This window comes from Mytilus edulis, chromosome 3, assembly GCF_963676685.1.
Source record: "Mytilus edulis chromosome 3, xbMytEdul2.2, whole genome shotgun sequence".
NCBI lineage: Eukaryota > Metazoa > Mollusca > Bivalvia > Mytilida > Mytilidae > Mytilus > Mytilus edulis.
This window is the reverse complement of record NC_092346.1, coordinates 15919442-15944458: the sequence shown is the minus strand read 5'-3', so window position 1 is coordinate 15944458 and position 25017 is coordinate 15919442. Positions and strand designations below refer to the sequence as shown.

The 25017-nt window shown below is 32.1% G+C and overlaps 1 protein-coding gene across 1 annotated transcript in view; it reads left to right on the top strand.

Annotated features, from left to right (window-relative positions):
• The window catches only part of LOC139515898 (cytochrome P450 2C29-like), a 29922-nt gene extending 5704 nt beyond the window's left edge, over positions 1-24218 (top strand). The window contains exons 2-8 of the mRNA XM_071305649.1: positions 3252-3486; positions 16557-16671; positions 17888-18056; positions 19040-19176; positions 19888-19984; positions 22015-22221; positions 23895-24218. Of these exons, the coding sequence (XP_071161750.1) occupies positions 3252-3486; positions 16557-16671; positions 17888-18056; positions 19040-19176; positions 19888-19984; positions 22015-22221; positions 23895-24073 (1139 nt within the window). The 3' untranslated portion in view covers positions 24074-24218. The remainder of the gene's footprint in view (positions 1-3251; positions 3487-16556; positions 16672-17887; positions 18057-19039; positions 19177-19887; positions 19985-22014; positions 22222-23894) is intronic.
• Positions 24219-25017: the final 799 nt, after the last annotated feature.

The window sequence follows — 25017 nt, the reverse complement described above, 5'->3', positions numbered from 1 at the left end:
TGCCTCTGAGCAAGCAACCTCTACTCCGAGGAGGAAGCAGTATTGCCAAACCTGACTTGAATTTTAGTGAAAAGGAACCAGTAGTCTTATCTGGACATCATTACAAAGTAACATTTTTCTTTGACATTACTACAACATAATCAAACATAGAGGACCCAACTTCACAGATAAAACAGCAAGATCAGCAGGATTGAACATTAAGACGAAATGCTTAATTTCGTCTGATACTAAAAAAGATGGAACTTTTCGCCAAACCGGAAGAGGATCAAATATTACCTCTCGTCATACCCATCGGAGGACCACCTTCAACCGTCGTCGCCGTCTCACAACGTTGGAGAAAACAGTTCCTACTATCTCAACAACAGCTATGGAACATTCTTAAAATCACAGCGATCTCATTGGAGAGATCCTTCTTCATAGGACAAGAAACTGTGCCGAACCAAGTTTTCCGTGGAATTAATCTATTCTGGAAACTTTATAGTGAAATGTCGTAAGTTGAGACGTGATATTTCTCACATGACCAATAGTGGACATTTCACCTGTATATATTCAATTCATATTGGGATTAATTCATTTGTGTAAATCTTGTATTCATATTCGAAAAATTTATGGAATAGTGATATCAGATAGACATCAGACGGGGAGTATTCTGTTACACCGTTCCGTAATTTATATAGTTCGTTTGATTATATTCTTAATATATTTATGTGTTCCAGTCTAGGATTATTATTCATCTTTAACATTTAAAACATCGTACCGTCGCTACCTTTCCCTCTCTCACACGTATCCGTTACATGAAAACTGCAAGGTCATAACGATCACGAGGAACATTTCGTCGAGACGTCATCTTGGACACAATTCGTGGCTAACCACAGAGTGAGTTAATTATATAACATTGTATTTAAAGCCTTCAAATTGCCTTTCGTATGATTGAACCTTTTCTCCGTGCAAAACTGGAAATGTAACCGTTCTTGAAAGTACAACATTTTCTCGGATTCAACGGACTGTGCTATCAATTATTTTGGACATTTCATACACTAGAAACATTAATTCAACACATTGTAAAATTGTATTTTATTTGTTTTTCAGCTTTTTATCATTTGTTAGATTGGTTTAAGAATAAATTGTCAGCACCTGATATTCTTATTGCTTGAGCCCAATCGTGGTTATACTTAATGGTTAGGCCATTACAGCAGTATACATAATACATTGTTAATAAACACTGTTTGGAACAGTCAACATTTTTAAAGTAACTTTCTAAATCATATTTGAAACTTTTGAAAATGCATTTATTTCATTATTTGTTTGTTGTTGTTTTTTTTTCAGTTTACACAATATACTTTCCAGTATCGAAATTATTGTTTTGTACCCTACTTTATGTTTTTCACTGAAACTGATTGTGTTCGCTAAAAGTGATTTTGGGTAATTAGGCAGTGGGATTGTGTTTGCTTATGGTAATTGTGGAATAAAACAGGCAGTGGGATTGTTTTTGGTTATAGTAATTTTTTGTTTATTCAGGCATTGGGATTGTATTTGCTAATGATGATTTTGGGTTCATGTAGGCAGTGGGATTGTGTTTATGGTAATTTTAGGTTTTTGCAGTCAGTGGGATTGTGTTTGCTGCTGGTGATTTTGGGTTTATGTAGGCAGTGGGATTGTTTTTGCTGATGGTGATTTGGGGTTGATGTAGGCAGTGGGATTGTGTTTGCTAATGGTGATTTTGAGTTTGTACAGGTACTGAAATTGTGTTTGCTAATGGTGATTTTGGGTTTTTACAGGTAGTGGAATTGTGTTTGCTAATAGTGATTTTGGGTTTATACAGTTAGTGGAATTGTGTTTGCTAATGGTGATTTTGGGTTTATAATGATGATTTTGAGTTTATGTAGGCAGTGGGATTGTGTTTGCTAATGGTGATTTTGGGTTTATGCAGGCAGTGGGATTTTGTTTGCTATTGGTGATTTTGTGTTTATGCAGGCAGTGGGATTGTGTTTGCTATTGGTGATATTGGGTTTATACAGGTAGTGTAATTGTGTTTGCTAATGGTGATTTTGAGTGTATGAAGGTAGTAGAATTGTGTTTGCTAATGGTGATTTTGGGTTTATACAGGTAGTGGGATTGTGTTTGCTAATGGTGATTTTGGGTTTATTCGGGTAGTAGAATTGGGTTTGCTTATGGTGATTTCGGGTTTATGCAGGCAGTGTGATTGTGTTTGCTTTTGGTGATTTTTGGGTTGATACAGATAGTGTAATTGTGTTTGCTAAAGTTGATTTTGAGTTTATGTAGGTAGTGGGATTGTGTTTGCTAATGGTGATTGTGGGTTTATACAGGTAGTGGAATTCTGTTTGCTAATGATGATTTTGGGTTTATTTAGGCAGTGGGATTGTGTTTGCTATAGGTGATTTTGGGTTTATACAGATAGTGGAATTGTGTTTGCTAATGGTGATTTTGGGTTTATGCAGGCAGTGGGATTGTGTTTGCTATTGCTGATTTTGGGTTTATACAGGTAGTGTTATTGTGTTTGATAATGGTGATTTTGAGTTTATGTAGGTAGTGGAATTGTGTTTGCTAATGGTGATTTTGAATTTATGCAGACAGTGGGATTGTGTTTGCTAATAGTGATTTTGAGTTTATGTAGGCAGTGGGATTGTGTTTGCTTATGGTGATTTTGGGTTTATACAGGTAATGGAATTGTGTTTGCTAAAGGTGATTTTGGGTTTATGCAGGCAGTAGGATTTTGTTTGCTATTGGTGATTTTGGGTTTATACAGGTAGTGTAATTGTGTTTGCTAATGGTGATTTTGGGTTTATGTAGGTAGTGGAATTGTGTTTGCTAATGGTTATTTTTGGTTTATACAGGAAGTGGGATTGTGTTTGCTAATGGTGATTTTGGGTTTATACAGGTAGTGTGATTGTGTTTGCTAATGGTGATTTTGGGTTTATGTAGGTAGTGGAATTGTGTTTGCTAATGGTGATTTTTGGTTTATACAGGAAGTGGGATTGTGTTTGCTAATGGTGATTTTGGGTTTATACAGGTAAAGCAAATATGTTTGCTTATGGTGATTTTGGGTTGATGTAGGCGCTGGAATTGTGTGTGATAATGGTGATTTTTGTTTTATGTAGGCAGTGGAATTTTGTTTGATAATGGTGATTTTTGTTTTATGTAGGCAGTGGAATTGTGTTTGATAATGGTGATTTTTGTTTTATGTAGGCAGTGGAATTGTGTTTGCTAATGGTGATTTTGGGTTTTTACAGGTAGTGGGATTGTGTTTGCTAATGGGGATGCCTGGAAGGGTAGAAGGCGTTTCGCATTACAAGCAATGCGAGAATTCGGTGTGGGAAAATCATCGCTAGAAGAACATATTTTAGAAGAAATAGAGGAAGTCGCAGACGACCTGGAAAAAGTGAAAGGAGAGGAGATAACCAATTTGACCAAAGTAATGACAACGGCTAGCTGCAATAATATACATAGTTTTATATTCGGATATAGGTTAGTTCATATCTTTTATATGTACTAGTGTATTGCGTAGGCTTTTTAGTAGTTGTCTTCTTTATTTATCAATCATGAACAAATATATGTAATATTTGTCTGCTATACCAAACTAAATGAAGATATTATTATATGATACCTAGGTCTGTGGTATTAGCACATCTTTTAAGCATCGCCCGTTGTACCGTCGTGTGGGATACGCATCTCTCGTTATGTTTTGCGTGTTTTGCATTGAGAATAGATTTGAATATACATAAATTCTTATGTATCATATGTCATATATTGCACATTCTCCATATTAATATGTTGTATTCGTATGTATCACCAACGTTCATGCTTTGCAAAGAGATTAGCATTGATGGTAATTCATGGCCTAATTTGTACTGAAGACAATGTGGGGTTTCATTTGTTATGTATCAAATTTTATCTAAATAAATTTCGTGGGATGATCTAATCGTGGTATGGTTCGCTGCTTGGCAGTGTGTGATAGACAACTCTGGTAATGTATTCCCTATGATCAATTGATAACAGTAAGGGGTATAGAGCATCTCTTGTAAGTATCCCTGCTGTGTTTTACACACAGTGTTGGATGAGCATCACTTGTTATGTATCCCATGTCACGTATTGACATATATCCAATGTTGTTAAAAAGCCTGTAATGTTGAATAAGCATATTGGTGGCCTACGGTGGAATACGGTGGCCTTTGGTTGTTTACTGCTCTTTTGTCGGGCTGTAATCTCTTTGACACATTACCCATTTCCATTCTCAATTTTATATCTTGTAATGTATCACATGCCATGAATTGAGAACAGTATGGGATAAGCATCTCTTGTTATCTATCATATTATGGCAAGCCGTTGTGGAATTTATTCCCTATTTATTAATATTAATAAATCATTTATTAATATTAAATATTATTTTTCAATATTAAATATCATTTTTTAATATTAATTAATCGAATATTTAATATTAATAAATATTTTTCAATATTAAAAAATAGCCATTTTCTAATATTAATAAATAGGTTTTATTTTCTAATATTAAGAAATCATTTTTTAATATTAAAAATTCGATTTATTAATATTAAAAAATAATATTTAATATTAAAAAATAGATCCTATTCATTAATATTAAATAATCATTTTTTTAATTTTAATAAATCATTTTTTAATATTAAAAAATCATTTTCTTATATTAATAAATGGTCTAATTTTTTAATATTACAAAATGACTATTTAATATTAAATATTCAGGTTAATTTTTTAATATTAATAAATACACCACCTATATGTAAAAGTTATTTGAACGCTTTTATATACGATGATCATACGTTACTGCAAGCATGTAGCTGAATTAGATCAGTGGAAAATATGAATAACAGAAATAACACGAAACACTTGCTTTTATCCTGCTATCAGCCAATTATTGTATATAAAATAACAAATTGAAAAATAAGTTTTGTTTATTCTTTCTTGCACAAATCTGTAATCTGTAATCTGTTATATAAATTCTGCCAATGTAGGCACACCTCTTCCGAGTATTGGATTTCACAACATGAATAAAAATATCTTCCACCAATATCACTATACACTATTTACATCATTTTGTACATTGTACAACATATTCTTGACGATAAAATTGGGCTTAATGTCAATATCATCACCTCATTAAATATTTTAAAATCTAAAATATTTATCAAAAGAGACAACCAATCGTCACTTAGGATTCATAAAATGTTATTATCTACTTTCTTTTCTTTTTCTTTATATCATCTAATTGCAACAGTCTATACCTTTCACAATGGAGATTGTAACACAATCGTCTACATTTTGGATCTATAATGTTCTGTATCACTTTAAAAACTTTTTCATTTCTTAACATTGTCATGTAAGTAAAGGGATCTATGATCAGTTGTAAAATGTCAAAATGTTCATCTTTCATATTAAAGACAGCTAACTCTTCACTACAGGAATTAATTAAATCTTCCAAAATTGGTTTTCTGATATCTTCTAAACTTTTACACGTTAATAAAAAATGTGGTAAAGTTTCTTCTGTTTCATTACACAGTTTGCATATAGACAGTTCTGTATTACTTATAAATTTGGCTCTAACTGTTTGCAGAATGTAACTCCCAGTAGCTTTTTTCAATTTTGTAGGAATTCTAATAATTTCCCTTGAATTCAAAGTATTTGTATTTGCAATAGGATGACATTATCCTGGTTTATATATCAACGATAAATATTTTAAACTGGTATAAAGTTTTGCTTGATTCAGAATCTTCTCAATCCAGATTTTTTGAACTTTGGAAGTTATTTCCCTTTTCCATTGGCATTTACTAATTGGATTAACTAAATATTGTGCAGGATCATTTAGTTCATATTTCAAAAATATTTTCCTCAGTAAACTAAACCAACTATTACTATTAATAGATTTAACGTTTAATTGCCTTTCCGCTAGTTGCCATTCAATAGAATTTTTTCCTTGTCTAGTAATATTTCCATAAAAAGTTAATTTTTTTACATCTATTTGAGCTTCTACAGGTAACATCCCAGAAATCATATATATAGCAGGATCTGCTACTGTTTTTGGTAAAGATAACAATTGTTTCAAGAACTTCTTAAATTGGATATTTAAATTTTCTAAACATCTTCCTCTAGGGATCACTATTTCCTATCCATAAAACATTATTGGTATAATATAAGTATTCATAATTAACATTGTGGTTTGTGGATCTAGTCCATTTTCGCCATAAAGTCCAACCCCCATTAAACTATAAAGTGTCCTTCTTGCTTTCTTTAAATTCTCATCTATTGTAGCTTTACATGAATCATCGTCTGTACGACATATTCCTATATGTGTTGCTTTATTAGAAGTTGGAAGAACAGAATTGCCTAATTTCCAAAAATTTTCATTTACTTTCTCATGGTGACGTGATTTCGACTGTATAACACAACTTTTTGCTGGTTGTAGTAAGTATGCCTCACGTTTACTAAAATCAAAGGCCATATCAATTAAAATTCGCGTTTCATACGGACAATTACTAAGAATGGCTAATTGTTATCAAAGGTACCAGGATTATAATTTAGTACGCCAGACGCGCGTTTCGTCTACATAAGACTCATCAGTGACGCTCATATCAAAATATTTATTAAGCCAAACAAGTAAAAAGTTGAAGAGCATTGAGGATCCAAAATTCCAAAAAGTTGTGCCAAATACGGCTAAGGTAATCTATGCCTGGGATAAGAAAATCCTTAGTTTTCGAAAAATTCAAAGTTTTTTTAACAGGAAATTTGTAAAAATGACCAAATTATTGATATTCATGTCAACACCGAAGTGTTGACTACTGGGCTGGTGATACCCTCGGGGACGAAACGTACACCAGCAGTGGCATCGACCCAGTGGTGTAAATAGTAAATCATCTGCGTAAGTAGGAGCACAACAAGAAATCGATCCAATTTTCCCTCCATATCCTGAATCAGCTAAAATGTATAAAAGTGTATTTATATAGATTTTGTACAAGTCTGCACTAAGAGTCCCTCCTTGTCTTACGCCTTGTTCTATTCTAAAAGTGTCCGATATTTGATTATTCCATTTAACACAAGAAACAGCATTTTTATATAGATTATCAACAATTAAAATATATTGTTCCGGAATTTTCATTTGATATAATCTTCTTATAAGCCCAGCATGTTTAACAGCATCGAATGCAGATTTTGCATCAAGCATAGTTATTACTGTTTGATCATTTAACTCAATACATTCCTTGTGATATTCTTCTATAATAAAAGAGCAGTTTAATGGTGCTGTTCTTTTAGTAAAACCACGCTGTAATGGATTTTGATATTTTATAATGTCAGGATTAATTCTGATCTTTAAAACAGCCTCAATGAATTTGGATAATGTAGGAGTAATTGTTATTTCACGATAATTTTTACTGTCTTTACAACTGCCTTTTTTTCATTGCAATTGCGCCAGAAATGTCTTCGTTCATTACTTTTAATGTTGGTTTTCTATATCTTTTTCGAGGAGCTGGACAGCAACTTTTTTTGCTGAATTGAAGAGTAAACTGTTCATATTTTGAAAAGCAATATCCACTTCATATTTATTTTCTAAAGATGACGTAAAATTATCTAAACCATTTTCAACTAAAGTTTTATATGCGTCTTTATCTATTTTTTTCCATGGAGTTTTTCCAGAGGGTAAAATATTTGAATTTGAACATTTCAGTTTTTCTTTAGCATTGATGATATATTTCACTCTCGCTTTTACAGGAAAATGATCAGATATGTTAGTAGCCACATTGTCCATTGTTTTCATATTAATCACATTCTCTTTAAAGTCTTGTTTAAAAAATAAAAAGTCAATAGTTGAAGTTCCTTTACCACTACAATTTACAAAAGTAATTCCATTTTCTTCAGTATATAAACTATTTTCATTCATAAAGTCTACTAAATATTTGTTTCTTCTCGTATCAATTTTACTTAAAATATTTTCGTTAAAATCGCCACCAATTATGATAGAGTGAGAGTCGTTATAGCTTTGGACAATTTCATGTAGTTGGTCTATACAGTTATAAAATTCTAATGAGTCAGATGGTGTTCCTTTACATGGTAAATAAACAGATACTAAGAGTAGCTTTGAAGATCCTAAAAGTTCAACACAGCAAATTCTATCATTTCCTATATCTAATGGATTAATAAAATTGTCAAGGTCTTTTCTCCATAAAATTCCTGTTCCCCCATAACCACGAGGTAAATTGGTTGGATTTATTAGGTCTTTATCATCGACAGCTTTTCCTATTCCACAGATATTTTGATGGAGTTCATTAAGTAAATTCAGTTGAAAATTAAACAGCCAATGTTCTTGAATTAAAAATATATCTGTTGATTTAAAAAGTTCATAAAAAAACATACCACATGTTTGTATATTTTTACAATTAAAAGTTAAAATATTAAGTTCTTTCTTTTTATCATTCTCACTACTTTCATGATTTAATTGTTCCATTATTTCAGTTGGACACTGAGGCTTGTTTTCCATAAACAATTATTTCCATGTAAAGTTTTGGCAATGTTATTACTTTGGAAATATAAGTTTTGTCCCAAATAGTTCCTAGGTCGATTACTTTGTGAATCACAATTTGTCCCTACTTGGTTGTTTAAAGCTAATACATCAATAAGATTCGCATGAGTAACGGTTTGAATATTGTCCGGAGACGAATCTTGAAGCCATTGATTTTCATAATCACATCTACTTTCTGAATCGCTATGTCTCTCATTTTCAGTTCCATAATTGTTTATATAATATGAGTTCTGATGATCATAATAATATGGATATTGTTGATAATAATTTTGATAACCCCAATTATATTGAGAATATTGATTTTCTGAATTATCTTTCACATTTTGTTGATTAACATGATCTTGTGTATCCTTTGATATATCATTATTTTCAGTAATATTGTCAGATAATTTATCCAATTCATTTTCAATCTTGTCCACAATAAATTTTGTGACTTTATTCCTTACTTGTACCAGTAATTCTTCACTATTATCCCTATGACTATTTAAATTTCCAGATTCTGATTTTTTCATTACACAGAGAGGAGTTATTTTGATTTTCTTCCAATATAATAATTTTCCTATTCATCGTTTTTATGGTTTGTTCTAACTCTATATTTCGAGCTTCAAGTTGGTGAAGATGATCAAGAAGTTTGGTTTTCTCTTTAAGTTTTTCATTCACAGACAATTCTTTTAATTTCAGACTTTCTTCTTTTTCTTTAATTTTAGTTCTAATTGACACAATTCTTTCTGTTTCAACACACTATTTTCATTATCCTTATTTGATTTTCTTTAGATTTATCAGAAATGTTTTTGTCTACACAGACTGAAGTTGGACGAGGTGAATTAACCTCCTTTACTGAAGTTGCAATATTCAAATGTAAATTTTCAGAATTTTGACTATGTGTTGCTTCACATCCTAGACATATTTTATTTTCTTTTACCATACATTTTATGTGATATATGATTGATCGCAAAATTCACAAATTTGTTCATCATTGTTTAACAACTCTAAACATAAGGCACAAGACCTTGGAAATTCCTCCAATAAAAGAGATTGAGCTAAAGTTACTTTGGGTATTACTTGATCTTTATCTATATGTTTTACTAAAGTATCTGATTCTATTTCATTTCCTTCTAAATAAGATTCTTCATTAATCATGTCGACCAAAGGTAAGTTGATACTATCACATACTTGAGTGTCAGTAGGAATATTCACAGATGATACTTGCTTATCATCTATGGAGTTTATATCACAAATTGAACATATATAATGGTTTGTATCTAAATTATTCTCTAAAATGTTAATCATTTCACTTTTTAATTTTTCACAATTATAGTGTATCCAATGTTTGCCCTATTACACCAGACACTTCTGGATAAGCATTTTCTATTGCATTTTAGGCATACTTCAGGGTCCTTTATGTCCTTACTAACAGCGTTTGTAACAGCTTTAGATTGACTAATCTTTGTATTATTCACTACAACTGACAAATTATGACCATTGTTAATTAATGATAATAAAAAATCACATTGTTCTTTAATTTTGGTATTGAGATGTTTATAGTCTACATCATTACTCATCTGCGATGCAATTTTAGAAAGTTCATCTATGAATGACATAAATTGTTTCCCATTCACTTCAATACGACATGTTGTATTAAAAATGTTCACCCTATACAATTGCTTTGACGGATAACTAACGTCAGCAAATGAAATTGACCTCTCTGATAATTTCTTTGATAAATCGAACCTTTCATGTACTGTTAGTTTTAAACTTTGGTTTGAACTAAAATACTGGTCAAAGCATGTATTAAATTGTTAAAATGCAGCCGATGAAAACTGTATGATTAAATTCCCCCTTTTCAAAGTTGCTTGAATATCAATATCTCTATTTGCAGCTTCCTTAATTTTATTCAAAGTTCTTTTCTCATTTAATACACAATTCTTAGTAGTTTGAATACTCTTGCTGGGTGTATATATTTTGGTTGGAACTAATTCTCTACTTGACCTTCTCGACATTTTGAGTATATTGTCTACTATTACTGTTGGTTGTATCTACTCAGAAACAGTGATTTGGAAAAAATGTTTAAATAAAACAATTGTCTTTCATAAAACTATTCACTATATATTAAAAATTTTCTTTGTTTAAAAGGTAAAAGGACTGTTAAATAAAACTTCTTTAAAATTTCTTCATAAAATCAAGATGGCGACTATGAGTCGGCTATTTTTTTGTCTCGTGTATCTCATTTTTTTCGAAAAATGGCAGTAAATGTATTTTCACTTTGCTAAAACATCATTCAGGGTTCTCATTGGCAATGCAGGAAATAAAAGTTCACATTAAAACACTATCAAGTCTGTAAAAATCTGTAAAATCTGTAAGAGTGTCTCTCCAACAAATTACACAACCTCCACCTTGCACAACCTTCACCGCAGCAAATAAAGTCTCTTGTTACTCCAACGGTAATGAGAATATTTCTGTTCCTGCCGTGACAGTTCAATTTGGTGTCCACATCGCGGTCCACTTCTTTGAAAAATGTATAAAATTCAGAGACTTGGATTTACAAACTAAACCTTAAAGCGCCAGTTATAAATTGTAGGATACATGTATAAGCCAAGGCTCCGTTTACTTTTATAAATTGTTATTTGGATGGAGAGTTTTCTCATTGGCACTCGCACCACATATTCCTATATCTATAAATAATACATGTACATTGTCGGAAATACTGAAGGTATGTTTAATCGCGATAAGAAAGAAGAGAAAACCTCTATAGCTATAGTTTATCCAATAAGTACCTGCTATAGCTAAAGGATATCCAATAAGTACCTGCTATAGCTATAGTATATCCAATAAGTACCTGCTATATCTATAGGACATTCAACAAGTACCTGCTATAGCTATAGAATATCCAATAAGTACCTGCTATATCTATAGGATATCCAATAAGTACATTCAGTATTTAAAAACATTCATCAAGTACCTGCTATAGCTATAGGATATTTAATAAGTATATATGTACCTGTTGTATGTTAAAGGACATTCATCATTTACATTTGTACCTAGTAATATTAAAGGACATTTAACAAGTACTTTATATGAATCTGAGAATTAATAAGAACTTACTATACAATAGGTGATTCAACAATAACCTGATATAACAATAGGACATTTAACATGTACCTACTATAACTATGGGAAATTCAACAAGTACCTCTATATATAACTGTAGGACATTCAACAAGAACATTTTATACCAATATGATATTCATTAATCACCTATTATAGATATAGAACATTTAACAAGTACCTGCTATAACTATAGGACATTCAACAAGTACCTGCTATAACTATAGGAAATTCAACAATTACCTGATATATCTAGATGACATTCAACAAGTATCTGCTACACTGTAGGACATTCAACAAGAACCTATTATACCAATAGGACATTCAACAAGTACCTGCTATAACTATATGTCATTAAAAAAATACCTGATATAACTAGATGACATTCAACAAGTATCCATGGTCAACAATCTAAATACATGTTTAGATTCAACATACTTGTATTATAAAATTAAAATACATGTTTAGATTCAGCAACCTGAAGTACCAAAAGAATTAATTTTTTTTTATAATCAAACTAAGTTTAGTTTTGGACCCTTTGGATCTTTACCTTTGGACCTCAATTTGAACCAATTTAATTCAAACAGGATCCCAAAAAAAAAAACGATTCAGCATATCAAAGAACCCCATATATTCAATTTTTGGTGAAATCAAACAAAGTTTAATTTTGAACCGCGATGTGTACCAACTTGAAAACTGGGCCCATAATCAAAATTTAAATACATTTTTAGATTAAGTATATCAATTTTTGTTGAAATCAAACTAAAGTTTAATATTGGACCCTTTGGGCCTTAGTTAATACCAATTTAAAAACGGGACCAAAAGTTATTAAAAATACTAAATACACGGTTAGATTCGGCATATATATCAAAGAACCCCAATATTTTAACTTTGGATGAAATCAAACAAAGTTTAATTTAGGACCCTTTGGAACTCAATTGGACCAATTTAAAACCGGGGCCCAAAATCCAAAGACTTAATAACCGGTTAGATTCAGCATTTTAAAGAATCCCCAAGAATTGAAGAATAAAACCCCATTAAAATTGGTCATGAAATAAGCAATTTGTACAAAGTATAAGAAAAGTCTTGTTTCTGTACCCTTTTTGATCCATACAAAGTATATTAAATCTTTCCAGGTTTTGTTTGTATGTAATTAGGACTTCTTGTCCATTTTCTCAAACGGCTAAACCATGCTTCTTGTTTTATATAGATTATGCTGTTGGTTTTACACTTGTAATTTTTGGGTCCCTTTATAGCTTGCTGAGTCCGTACCTTGGCATATAATAGTTTATTTTTATAAATTGTTACTTGGAGATGGAGAGTTATATCTATTGACACATCTGTGTCATCTCTGCTATCGTTCACTAAAATATCGTCATTTGAGCTTTACGGACCAGCAATAGGTCGTAATTTAGGTTGGATTGGTCGGTCTAACGTCTCTGTTTGATCAGGTTTCGTAACTTTCAGCGCTCCCTCTGCCTCTATATCAACCCCTACCAGCACGCCCACGTGTTCTAGTAGATTTTGATGGCACGACTGTATTGTTTCCGAGAAATATACGTATTAATCATAAATAGAAGGAATGGAACTGTATTGATATGGAACACGATGTTGACGTTATTGCTGAAAATGTAGTAAGATCGCGGTGTGAACGTGCTATAATCGCAGCAGAAGAGTGGTAAGATCGTGTTACAATCGGATAACTCGTGGTATGGTCGTAGTTAGAACGTGATGATCGTAGAAAGATCTTGATAAGAGTAGTGAGGTCGCAGAACAAGCGCGATGATAACGTGGTATAATCGTTGTGGCGTCGTTGTAGAAGTGTAATGAGGACGTAGTAGCATCGTGAAAGCAACGAAAATTTACATTTTCATGCCACTCATACCGCGACCTCACCACGATGTAAATTTATTTTAGATCGCGATGAGCGTGGTGCGATCGTGGTATAGTGGGACTGGGGCTTTATAAACTAAAGTTATTGTCTGTAAACTTAGTGTCTTAAGACGACGCAGACGACGACGACGTGATACCACAATACGACCGCAAACATTTTGTGTGGTCGTATACAAATTATTGTTACATTGGAGTCTAATTTAATAAATCTAGCGTACATTAATGTAAATTAATGTAACAATAACGCAATGTAACATGGTAGCCGTAGACCCAAATAATATTGTTACATTCGTAATTATTCAGATCCATACCCAACCATTTATTCCGTCTCCAATGTAACAATAATGTTTTTGTAATTTAGATGTAGCCAGTGCAATAAAAATATTTACAATATGTGTTGCTCAGTGCGGGAAGCTGACTATGCAGTATAGGCTTTGCTCATTGTTGAAGGCCATACTGTGACCTATTGTTGTTACTTTCTGTGTCATTTGGTCTCTTGTGGAGAGTTGTCTCATTGGCAATTATATCACATCTTCTTTTTTACAATTATGGAGAGTTTTCTCATTGGTAACCATACAACATTTTATTTTCTATATAAGCCCTTAATTAAGCAGCACAACCTATATAGTAGTTTCACATCTTTTTCTTTCTGATTGAGGATAATTGATATACGTCAATTGAAAGTACATGTATATTGGAGATCTAGCCCCTGGGTACACAAAAGCATACTACTGATATACACACAGTCGATGCCTCACGCAGAAGTTCTGTTCATACTTTCGAACAAAATATAAGAAATTCATATTTCTTTATATCCTGTACAGTAAACTCCCTACCTGCTGAGAATTTGAATGCATGTTTAGAGTTATTACACGTAGATCTTTGATTACTCAAAGTTACTGAAAGCTTGATTGATTGTGTGATTGTTTAACGTCCAGTGGCAAATAAATCATACATCTTCAGGACAAAATCAAAATGGCAATAAATATAACAGGAAGCTAGGTCCTGTAATAAGGGTCGTCGAGGACGAAGGTCTGGAAATTTTGAAATGCCATGCATTGGCAAATGAGGGTTTATTGGATAGGAACAGAAATTTAGAATTTCAGTAGACCACCCACGAACCCCTCAAAGAGTTGTTGCAAGTTTCCTAACGTACAGGGAGCGTGGTATTCTCTTCACCAGCCATCGGATTTAACGTCCCCGTTCTGACCTGAATTGACTGTGTATTTATACATCCTGCACAGCCAAACGGACGCCCAACTTTGGCACGGTTTTATGTAGGTAGAACAAAGACCACAAAAAAGCTAGTTGAAACCAGCAACAACTAATTAACAAAATATCATGTGTCTACGATGAGGTTTATTCTAGCACTTGTTGATAGAAGCGAACAGATCTGAACTAGTTTTAGTTATTCTAGTTATATTTTCTATATAAAGGGGGGATATGATGACATTAAATTATATCCAATACTCCATTCACTAATGCTGATAGACTAGTGTATACATGATATTTGATAATTAAAGAGTTTTGACGACTTCTCTGGCGTGCATCTGAAGATAGCGTTTAAATTATGTGTAGACACGTGCCTAACGGCAGTTACACCCCTCAAAGAAAGAAACAAGGTAACTCAGGTGTATGTATTGGACTAATAGTTTGTATGTTTGCTTAGTCCAGACTCCAAGTTAGGGAAATCATGTTACAATAATTATTATTATTTGAATGTAAAAAATGGAAGGGTTGAAATTCCGTGTCTTATTTGACTAGTAAAAAGATACCTACAAATTGCTTATAAATGTCAACCCCAGTAGAATTTAGTCAGTGTTTGGTACAATGCACACTTGAATGTGACATTATATATTGATTTTTTCCTGAACTTAAATATTGATATGAATAGATCTTTACAAAGCTCTGAATTGGCCAAGGTAGAATATCTAACCTCGGCACTGTGGTATGTTTGCCAAATATCGGTCATTGTCAATTGTTTTATTCCTAAAACGCTTTTATTTTGGCAAATTCAGCAACTATTAAAAGAAAATTGTATTAAACATTTATTATTTAATAGTTTATTATCATTGAATAGTTCAAGCTTTCCTTAAATACTTGTCAGGGTCGATATAAGATGGTCCGAGTTTACTTAATATAGTCTCCAAAATTTTCCGACCGACTTGTCCAATAATCATCATTAAAGCGTTTGACAGATAATTATTGATTTGCCTTATATTAAACGCTAAGGCTACATTGATGTTGATTTTTTTAATATTAATAAATGATTTTTTAATATTAAAAAATCAGCGTATTATTTAATATTAAAAAATCAGCGTATTATTTAATATTAAAAAATTAAACTGAATATCTAATATTAAAAAATTCAAACTGAATATTTAATATTAAAAAATATTAATTGTAAATGAATTTTTAATATTAATTGTAAATGAATTTTTAATATTAATTGTAAATGAATTTTTAATATTAATTGTAAATGAATTTTTAATATTAATTGTAAATGAATTTTTAATATTAAATATTCATTTATTAATATAAAAAATCAGCGTATTATTTAATATTGAATATTCGATTTTAAATTATTAATATTATCATAAGCCATATATTGAAAACAGTATCGTTTTCATATCTCTTTTAATAAAACACTTGTTATGAATTCAGAACAGTATGAGACAAGTATCTCTCTTCCGTATCCCTGTTATTTATTAGTTAAGAATAAGCCACTATAGATGCTATGTATTTACTTTTATCTTAACAAAAAAAATTCTTCATTTCATGACATAAATCGAATTGTTGTTAAAACTAGTAAATATGCTTTATACATGCATAAAATTACAATGGATTGTCAAAAAAATACTGTTCTAATCACTTGCGGGCAACAACAAAAAAACATGGCAGAGAAATAAGTTTTTATATTACAGAGCTGTGAACACGTGGCTGTTTATTCGTATAGTTGATTAATCGTCTATGTTTCGTTTTTGTCTTTCAGATACAAACATGACAACGAATCCCTTCAACAACTCATCAAGGCAATAGAAGACATATTTTCAGGTCCTGGAACTTTATCAGCGTCGGGATTATTTCCGCTTCTGAATTTATTTATGGTAATATGACGCATACTCATGTTTCTCGTAACTGATAGCCATATAATAGTTAGACTTTTTTCTTTTCAAAAGTTCAGGTTAATACAGTGTTGCGTAAATGATAAATGAGGGTCAAACACGTGCCTTATGTTAGAATACAGTACTATCCCTGGTTTTTAATCATCTAAATGACAACGTGTTTTCCTCTGTCGTCGTCGTTGATGTCAGCCATTGAAACCATGTAATAATTATAGTTTATTACATTGGTTGCAATAAATTACATTGATTTCCCAGTTAAATAAAAACCGATAATTTCACATGTGAAATAAACGTGGTTATTTAACTCTCTGACGTCATACAACAATAGGCGTTGTCAAGACGTCGATAACGTCGGATCAAAACAAATTGTAAATGCGTAGGAAAAACATATAGTCCCTTACATTTTCTACATTAATTTCATAAAAGAAGCCATTTGACAATGTAATAAAAAGTATAACTAATCGCCGTATTTAAATATCAAAAATAAGACAACTTGTGACCGAACGCCGCTATGGATTAAACTCGTGCTGCGCACTCGTTTAATCCATGCGTCGTTCGGTCACGCGTTGTCTTATTTTTTGATATTCAAATACGGCGATTAGTTATACTATAAATAACTAATCGCCGTATTTGAATATCAAAAATAAGACAACGCGTTGTCTTATTTTTTGATATTCAAATACGGCGATTAGTTATACTATAAATAACTAATCGCCGTATTTGAATATCAAAAATAAGACAACGCGTGACCGAACGACGCATGGATTAAACGAGTGCGCAAATCCATGCGTCGTTCGGTCACGCGTTGTCTTATTTTTGATATTCAAATACGGCGATTAGTTATGCTTTTTATTACATGGGCAAATGGCTTTTTTTTTATGAAATTAATGTAGAAAATGTAAGGAACTATATCTTTTTCCTACGCATTGACAATTTGTTTTGATCCGACGTTATTGACGTCTTGACAACGCCTATTGTTGTATGACGTCAGAGAGTGAAATAACCACGTTTATTTCACATGTGAAATTATCGGTTTTTATCTAACTGGGAAATCAATGTAATTCATTGCAACCAATGTAATAAAAGCTAGTATTTGTCATCATATATGTAGTTGACCTGTCTATACATCAATTGTCATGAGTTATTGGACTGTCAATCATAAATATGTAATATATATTGTATTTTATTACCATTTCAGATAGACGATCTTAAGTCGAGGAAGGAAGGGTTGTCTAAACTGAAAAAGTATATTGAAAAACACATAAGCGAACATAGAGAGTTATTTGACCCAGACAACATTCGGGACTTGATAGATATGTATCTGGTCGCTGAAAAAGAAGAGAGTGAACAAAAGTCTGTAATGAATCGTACGTTTGAAGATAACACTTTATAACAACGCCTATCAAAAAAGCTTAAATCCATAAATATAGTCTACCGGTACTATGTAACTAAGTCATCCTTGAAGAATCTAATGTTGTCAAATGTCACAATGTCTAATCAAAACAGTTTGATTGGCTTACATCGTCCTAAACAATGGCAGTTATACCAATGACTTGGTTTTATTTCATTATGGGATACGAACACTGAAATTACCCATAATCCTTTAGATTCTGAAACGGCGAAAACAATTTAGGTGTTGTATGCTGGTTTCAATCTTATCACGGGATGCATCACAAATTGGGCAGACAAATTTTCCCTGGTTTATTTGGGAGTTACAATATTTCTCCCCACCGACGAAATGTCATTTTGGTATTAAAAGTTGATATGGAGACTAATACTAGTATATACCAGTGTTGCTCAAAAACCAAATGTATTCGAATAGTTCTGAAATATCATTGATTGTACCCAATTTTAAGACTTAAAATATTTGTAGCCATATGTATATTAATATGTATTGGAGGGGCAAAACTGACAAACAAATCTTAAACTATAATTGCAACTAAGAGTACAACTAGTATCGGAAATAGGGGTTTAGCCTTTCTTCGAGAATGTTCCGATTTTATTTGACCGAAAAGAAAGAATTTTCTCCAATAATTCCTAAAAGTTAGCGAATTAAATCCGACCGTTTTTTGTATTTTCTTAGTATCTTAATGACCGTAGCACTAACTTCTTTAAATCAGTAACTTATTATTTTCTTTCATTCACAAAGATCGCATTCAAGTCAAAATCTTCGAACATCAAGCTTTCTCATTCGGTAGCAAGCAGGATCTTTTAGATGTCCTTATATTTTAATCGGTAGCATAGAACCCTTTCTTTAGGTTTTGTTGTCGCAGTACAAGTGTACTTAAGAACACTTAGCTTTCTTAATTCGAATAATATCTTGAATTATATAAATATCTTACGATTGTAGCGGCAGCGTTGTTAGCATCAATTATAGATATGCTTGCTGCTGGAACTGACACCACTGCAACTACGCTTGATTGGTCATTTAAATGGATGATTCAATACCCGGATGCACAAAAGAGGTGTCAAGAGGAAATTACAAGGGCAAGCATAATGTTTTGAATAAATAATGATTAGTAAGTATACATACAATCTGTATTTTCAATAAGTTGACAAACATGTATTTGAATTATTCTTTGAATTAATGAATTGCGCTTCACATTTCTTAATGTTTTATATGTATTTTATCTGTTGCTCGTTTTTCACAAGATGACTGGTGTCAATAGCTGAGCTTGAACTGCATACTCGTCATGACAACCTGTTTTTTATTTTGATCATACTGCTGAATTTATAACTTTTCCTTTGTATTGTTTAGTAGTATCCTGCTTGTCGTAATGTCGTATTTCTTTTGTATTTTTCTCTTCAACTTACAAATTTTTAGTGCTCCGTGTTTTTCCTTATTCTACGAATAATTAAGAATTGTTAATTAGAAGAATTTTACTAATTTTTTCCCCACCGAAACATATACAAATCTAAACAAGTCCCCCCTCCCCCTGTAATCTAATGTGCTCTCTACCGACAAGCAGTTACTGGTAGCTCTTGTGGTCTTTAAAGGTAAGTATTTTAGTTATATAAGGTGCTTGATAGGTGTGTGTAGTAAAGGTTAAACCCCACATCTTAAACAAAATTTCTTATGGGTAATTCTCGTTTAATCAAATGCTCGCTGATGGTAAATATTTTACTAACACTTAAGGGAAAGAGAAACTATTGATAATTAAGGAGATTAGTAACTCATAAAACTGTTTTTACTTTTAGGAAGTAGGACCAGGTAGAATGGTTCGATTGTCTGATAGACGGCATTTGTCCTACACCGAGGCTACTTTGATGGAAATACAAAGACTGTCAAATACATGTAGGCAAACAAAACATTTTTTTCTTTCAATTATTAGAATGAGTAAAAAATAAAAGACTAAGTCAACAGATTTAGTTATCTGTAGTAATGATATTACATAAAAAGTAAAATCACAAATTTAAAATACTGAACTCAGAGGAAAGTCTAATCAGAAAGTCCATAATCACATAGCAAAATCAAATGACAAAACACATCAAAAACGAATGGACAAGAACTGTCAAATTCCTGACTTGGTACAGACATTTTCAAATGTAGAAAATGGTGGATTAAACCTGGTTTTATAGCGCTAAACCTCTCCTTTTGATGAAAGTCTCATCAAATTCCGTTATATTTACAATGATGCGTGACATAAAAAGGATGTTGTAAATTGACCAAATGCATAGAAATGTATAAAAGAACACGACAACGTCCAATAACCAACTACGCCAAGAAAACAAATGTACAAACAAATATAACAAATTACTGATTAGAGGGAACAACACACTAGACCAGATACTGGCACAAAATGAAATGAGTTTAATCCAAGTTTCCGTGCGCACAAATATTCAATTGATGTCTATCGTAACCATGTTGGGAATAAAAACATACAGTTATATCCAGAAATCTGGCTATAAACGTTAACGGGTGAGTTACAAAAGGAAAGGAAATTAAAAATGAAATCGGGCTATCAACCGGGCGAGTAAAACAAAGTTATAAAATACAATACAATAGTTAGAATGTGCTCCCACCCACAAGATGCTGCTCAGTTAAAAACTGAAACAAACACGAGAATTAAAACAAAACAATCAGATACATCTTCTTTAAGTGTTTTAATGAAGTTTCCATAAAAATGTAATTAAAATCATCAATATTAGAGATCTTCTAGTGTAATAAGTTATTATATTACCAAATTAGACTTTGTTTGCACCTGCTCTTAGTCAGGAACCTGATGTTTAGTAGTTGTCATTTTGTTGATGTGGTTCATCAGTGTTTCTCGTTTCTGTTTTTTTTAAATAGATTACACCGTTGGTTCCCGTGTTTCAATGATTTTACACTAGTCATTATTTTGGGCCTTTATAGTGAGCCAAGCCTCCATGCTAAAGACGGTAATTTGGCCTATAATGATTACTTTTACAACTTGTGACTTGGATTGAGAGTTGTCTCGTACAACATCTTCTTATATTTTTGTGTTGACCTTGTCCAAATCTATAAAGGGGCGACCTTTTCGTTTTCGTTTTCTAATTAGGAAATGTCAATCTTAGAGCCGTCATACAGTTAGTCGTCTAATCTTTACAATCAAATAATCTTTTTTATTACTAGTACCTAACCATCTTATTGCTCGAGTATACATTTACATGACTAATAACTGTACATTTAAGGAATTACTGTAATATTTTTTTCTGTCTATGAAGAAATAACATAAAAAATGTGGTGCACACTGAATAACGCTCGTATCGGGTTATTTAACAGTGTGCACCACATTTTTTATCTTATTTCGAATAAACAAAAAAATATTACAGTCATTTCTTATAATTTAATTCTAAATTCCATTTTAAACCGTAGAAAACCATGAAAAAACGTTGTCGACGTCACGGTCACATGACTAAATTATGTCATTAGGCTCATAACAAAATAACGTCAGCCAATCAGAAGACGCGTTACATCCAAAATTAAATTATTCAGCTTTAGACAAAGAAAGAATAGTTGATCGACAAGCACTTATGATTACAGAGATACAATACAAATTAAGATGAAAACAAATATCAACATCTTGTACTCACTGATTTTCAAAATGTGTTATCCATTGTTCGAAAGCAGTGGAATATGTCTGAATGTAATTACAAGCTCGATATGACATCTTCAAATTTAATATTTTACAATAAAAAATAACTATATTATATTGACTTACCCCTTTTTACAGCCATTTTTAGCCGTTGTGTACATTGCAGTTTGTGAAACATGTGTACTTTCTTCCATCTTTTTACAGCTATTTTTACTATTCCCCACATAGCCGTTTGTGATACATGTTTATTTCTTCTATCTTTTTACAGCTATATTATCTCTTCCACACGTAGCAGTTTGTGATACAACAATCAATGGCTTCAAAATACCTAAAAATACGATTATAATGTCTAGCCTGATCTCTGTACATTTGGATGAAACAATCTGGAAAAGTCCGAAGGAGTTCAATCCAGGGAGGTTTCTCAATGAAAGCAATGACATTATCAACAAAGAATACTTGATACCTTTTTCAATAGGTACGTATATGCAATAATACATATTAGTTTACACACAATATTCATTTCTTATCGATAAGCATGAGGCAAGTCTGCGTGCTATTGAAATTTGTATTGAGTGTTTGTTTATTAGTCATTTATAACGTAAGATGCATTGTCCAGACTTTGGTAATATTTTTTTGTGCACCAGTAGTCACTGTCATCATACTGTGAGGTCATTTCATTCTATAAATGTCATGGTAAATGTGAATAAATCATCAGATGCTTCATATGAAAGGTTACCAATATTGTATTACCTAAATTTGATTGTCTATTTGGAGATGTGTAGTTCGTTACTTATTTAAGTGTTGTTTCACACGCTGTACTTGCTGTTCAGATAGGTAGTAAATGATGATTTTTGTTTTGTCAAATAGCTCCTAAAAGAGGGACGAACGATACCAGAGGGAAAGTCAAACTCATAAATCGAATATAAACTGACAACGCCATGGCTAAAAATGAAAAAGACAAACAGACAAACAATAGTACATGACAGAACATAGTAAACTAAAGAATAAGCAACACTACCTCCACCAAACACTAGGAGTTATCTCAGGTGCTCCGGAACGGTAAGCAGATCCTGCTCGACATGTGGCACCCGTCGGTTGCATCTCTTATTGTCATATATTGTGTTTTGATCCAAAGAACTTAAAACCAGAAAAGTGTTTTGACACACGAATCAAAATTATATATAAAAAGTTTGTTTGATTTATTCGTATTTAAGCTCCGTAGTAAGCGCTTGGGTTAAGTCGCAGTTTATTGCATATGTTTATTTCAAAATTCCCGTGCATTAATCAAGAAATTATTAAGAAACTCATTTTTCAACTCCCTTAGGCAAAGTTGACCTTGGATGAATGTTGCTTTTCTGTTTAGGATACTGCTTTTCATATATGCTCAAAACGTTGCAGGATATTTATGCATTTCTGACTCAGGTTCATGAAATCGTGAAGAAGGTATTTAAAACAAAATCTCTTCAGAAACATAACAGAGGGACGAAAGATACCGTATAGCGGGTTATTTTTGCGGATCTAAAATTTCGCGATTTTTATTGAATACGGTATGCGAAATATTTTGGCGATTATTATTTTGGTGGATTCAAAACTTTTACCAATACCTTTGCATGTTCACTTTTAGATTGGCGGAATTTATTTTGGTGATTTTGTTATATCCGTGAAAATAAGCATAAAATTGCATCCCGTGAAAATAACCCGCTATACAGTACATGAGGGACAGTCAAACTTATAAATCGGGGAAAATAAACTGACAACACCATGGCTAAAAATGAAAAAAAAAACAGACAAACAATAGTACAAATGACACTACATAGAAAACTAAAGAATAAGCAACATAGATTACGTTTTATATGTATGTTTCTCTTTTGTTTTGTTGCACAAAAAAAGAGGGACGAAAGATACCAAAGGGACATTCAAACTCATAAATCTAAAAGAAACTGACAACGCCACGGCTAAAAATGAAAAAGACAAACAGAAAAACAATAGTACACATGCCACAACATAGTTGTTCCTTTGTTTTATTGTTATAGTTTTTGTGTTCCCCTCGGTTTTAGTTTGTAGACCGGATTTGTTTCTCTCAATCGATTTATGACTTTTTTGCCTTTGCTTCATTTACTCACTGACTGATTTTATTTTGTATTACAGGCCCACGGATCTGCCCTGGAGAATCGTTAGCACGGTCAGAGTTGTTTCTTATATTTTCCAACCTTCTACATAGGTTTGAATTCTCTAAGGTCGATCCCGATGATATTTTATCATTTGAAGGAGTATCCACAGTAACAACGTCACCATCGCCATACCGACTTAAAGCTGAACCGAGATAAATCGACATTATGTGTGTTCATCCAGCATTTTAAACAAAACACTATTCAAGAATACATATACAAATACTTAATTTCATAGTATTTGAACTTATATGTGTCAATAAATATGATGTATACCTTTTATATAATAGATCATAGAATGCGATTATTTGAAATTCAATTGAAATTTAAGAAAACGATATATTTGGATTCAGCCTGTAGTTAAAAATGTTCCTATATAGATATAAGAAGATGTGGTATGAGTGCCAATGAGACAACTCTCCATCAAAGTCACAAAATGTAAAAGTGAACCTAATAGGTCAAAGTACGGTCTTCAACAAGAAGCGTTGACTCACATCGAACATGTATAAATGTTTTTGAAAAAAAATATTATTTTTTTATAAAGTTGAGAAAAAACATTTGAGAAGTAAAACAAATGCCTCTTACAATTATTTTATCAAGAATAATCTTTTTATAAAACACTATGTATTTTATTCTAATCAATTTCAATAGAACTGCTATTTTTCAATTACCGTTTGAAGCAATGTTTTCAAAATAATTCGAATCAAATAATTTATTTAAAAAACGTATTTGTATAACACCTCCCCAATCTTTGCTAGCTTAGGGTTACGATCCACTTTCCTGCTCTCCACCCTTGGAAGATTAAGCCAACATTTGTGTTGCGCCATCTATCGGTATTAAAGTCAAGCCCATTTCGAATACATTATTCTTGACCAATGGCAGCACTTAAACTCTTCAATATGGAGGTAAAACAAGGTAGCGTCTAGATTCTGCACACTTGGTAAAGCAGGAAACGCAAATTTACATTGACATTCGTGCATTTGTGCAAGGAACATACACAGGAACGTCTTTTAATTGATTAAACACATTCAAATTGTCACTTAATATAAGTCGTATGTTTAGGGATGTAAAGACTTGTTGCACAATAAGCAACGTTACCTTGT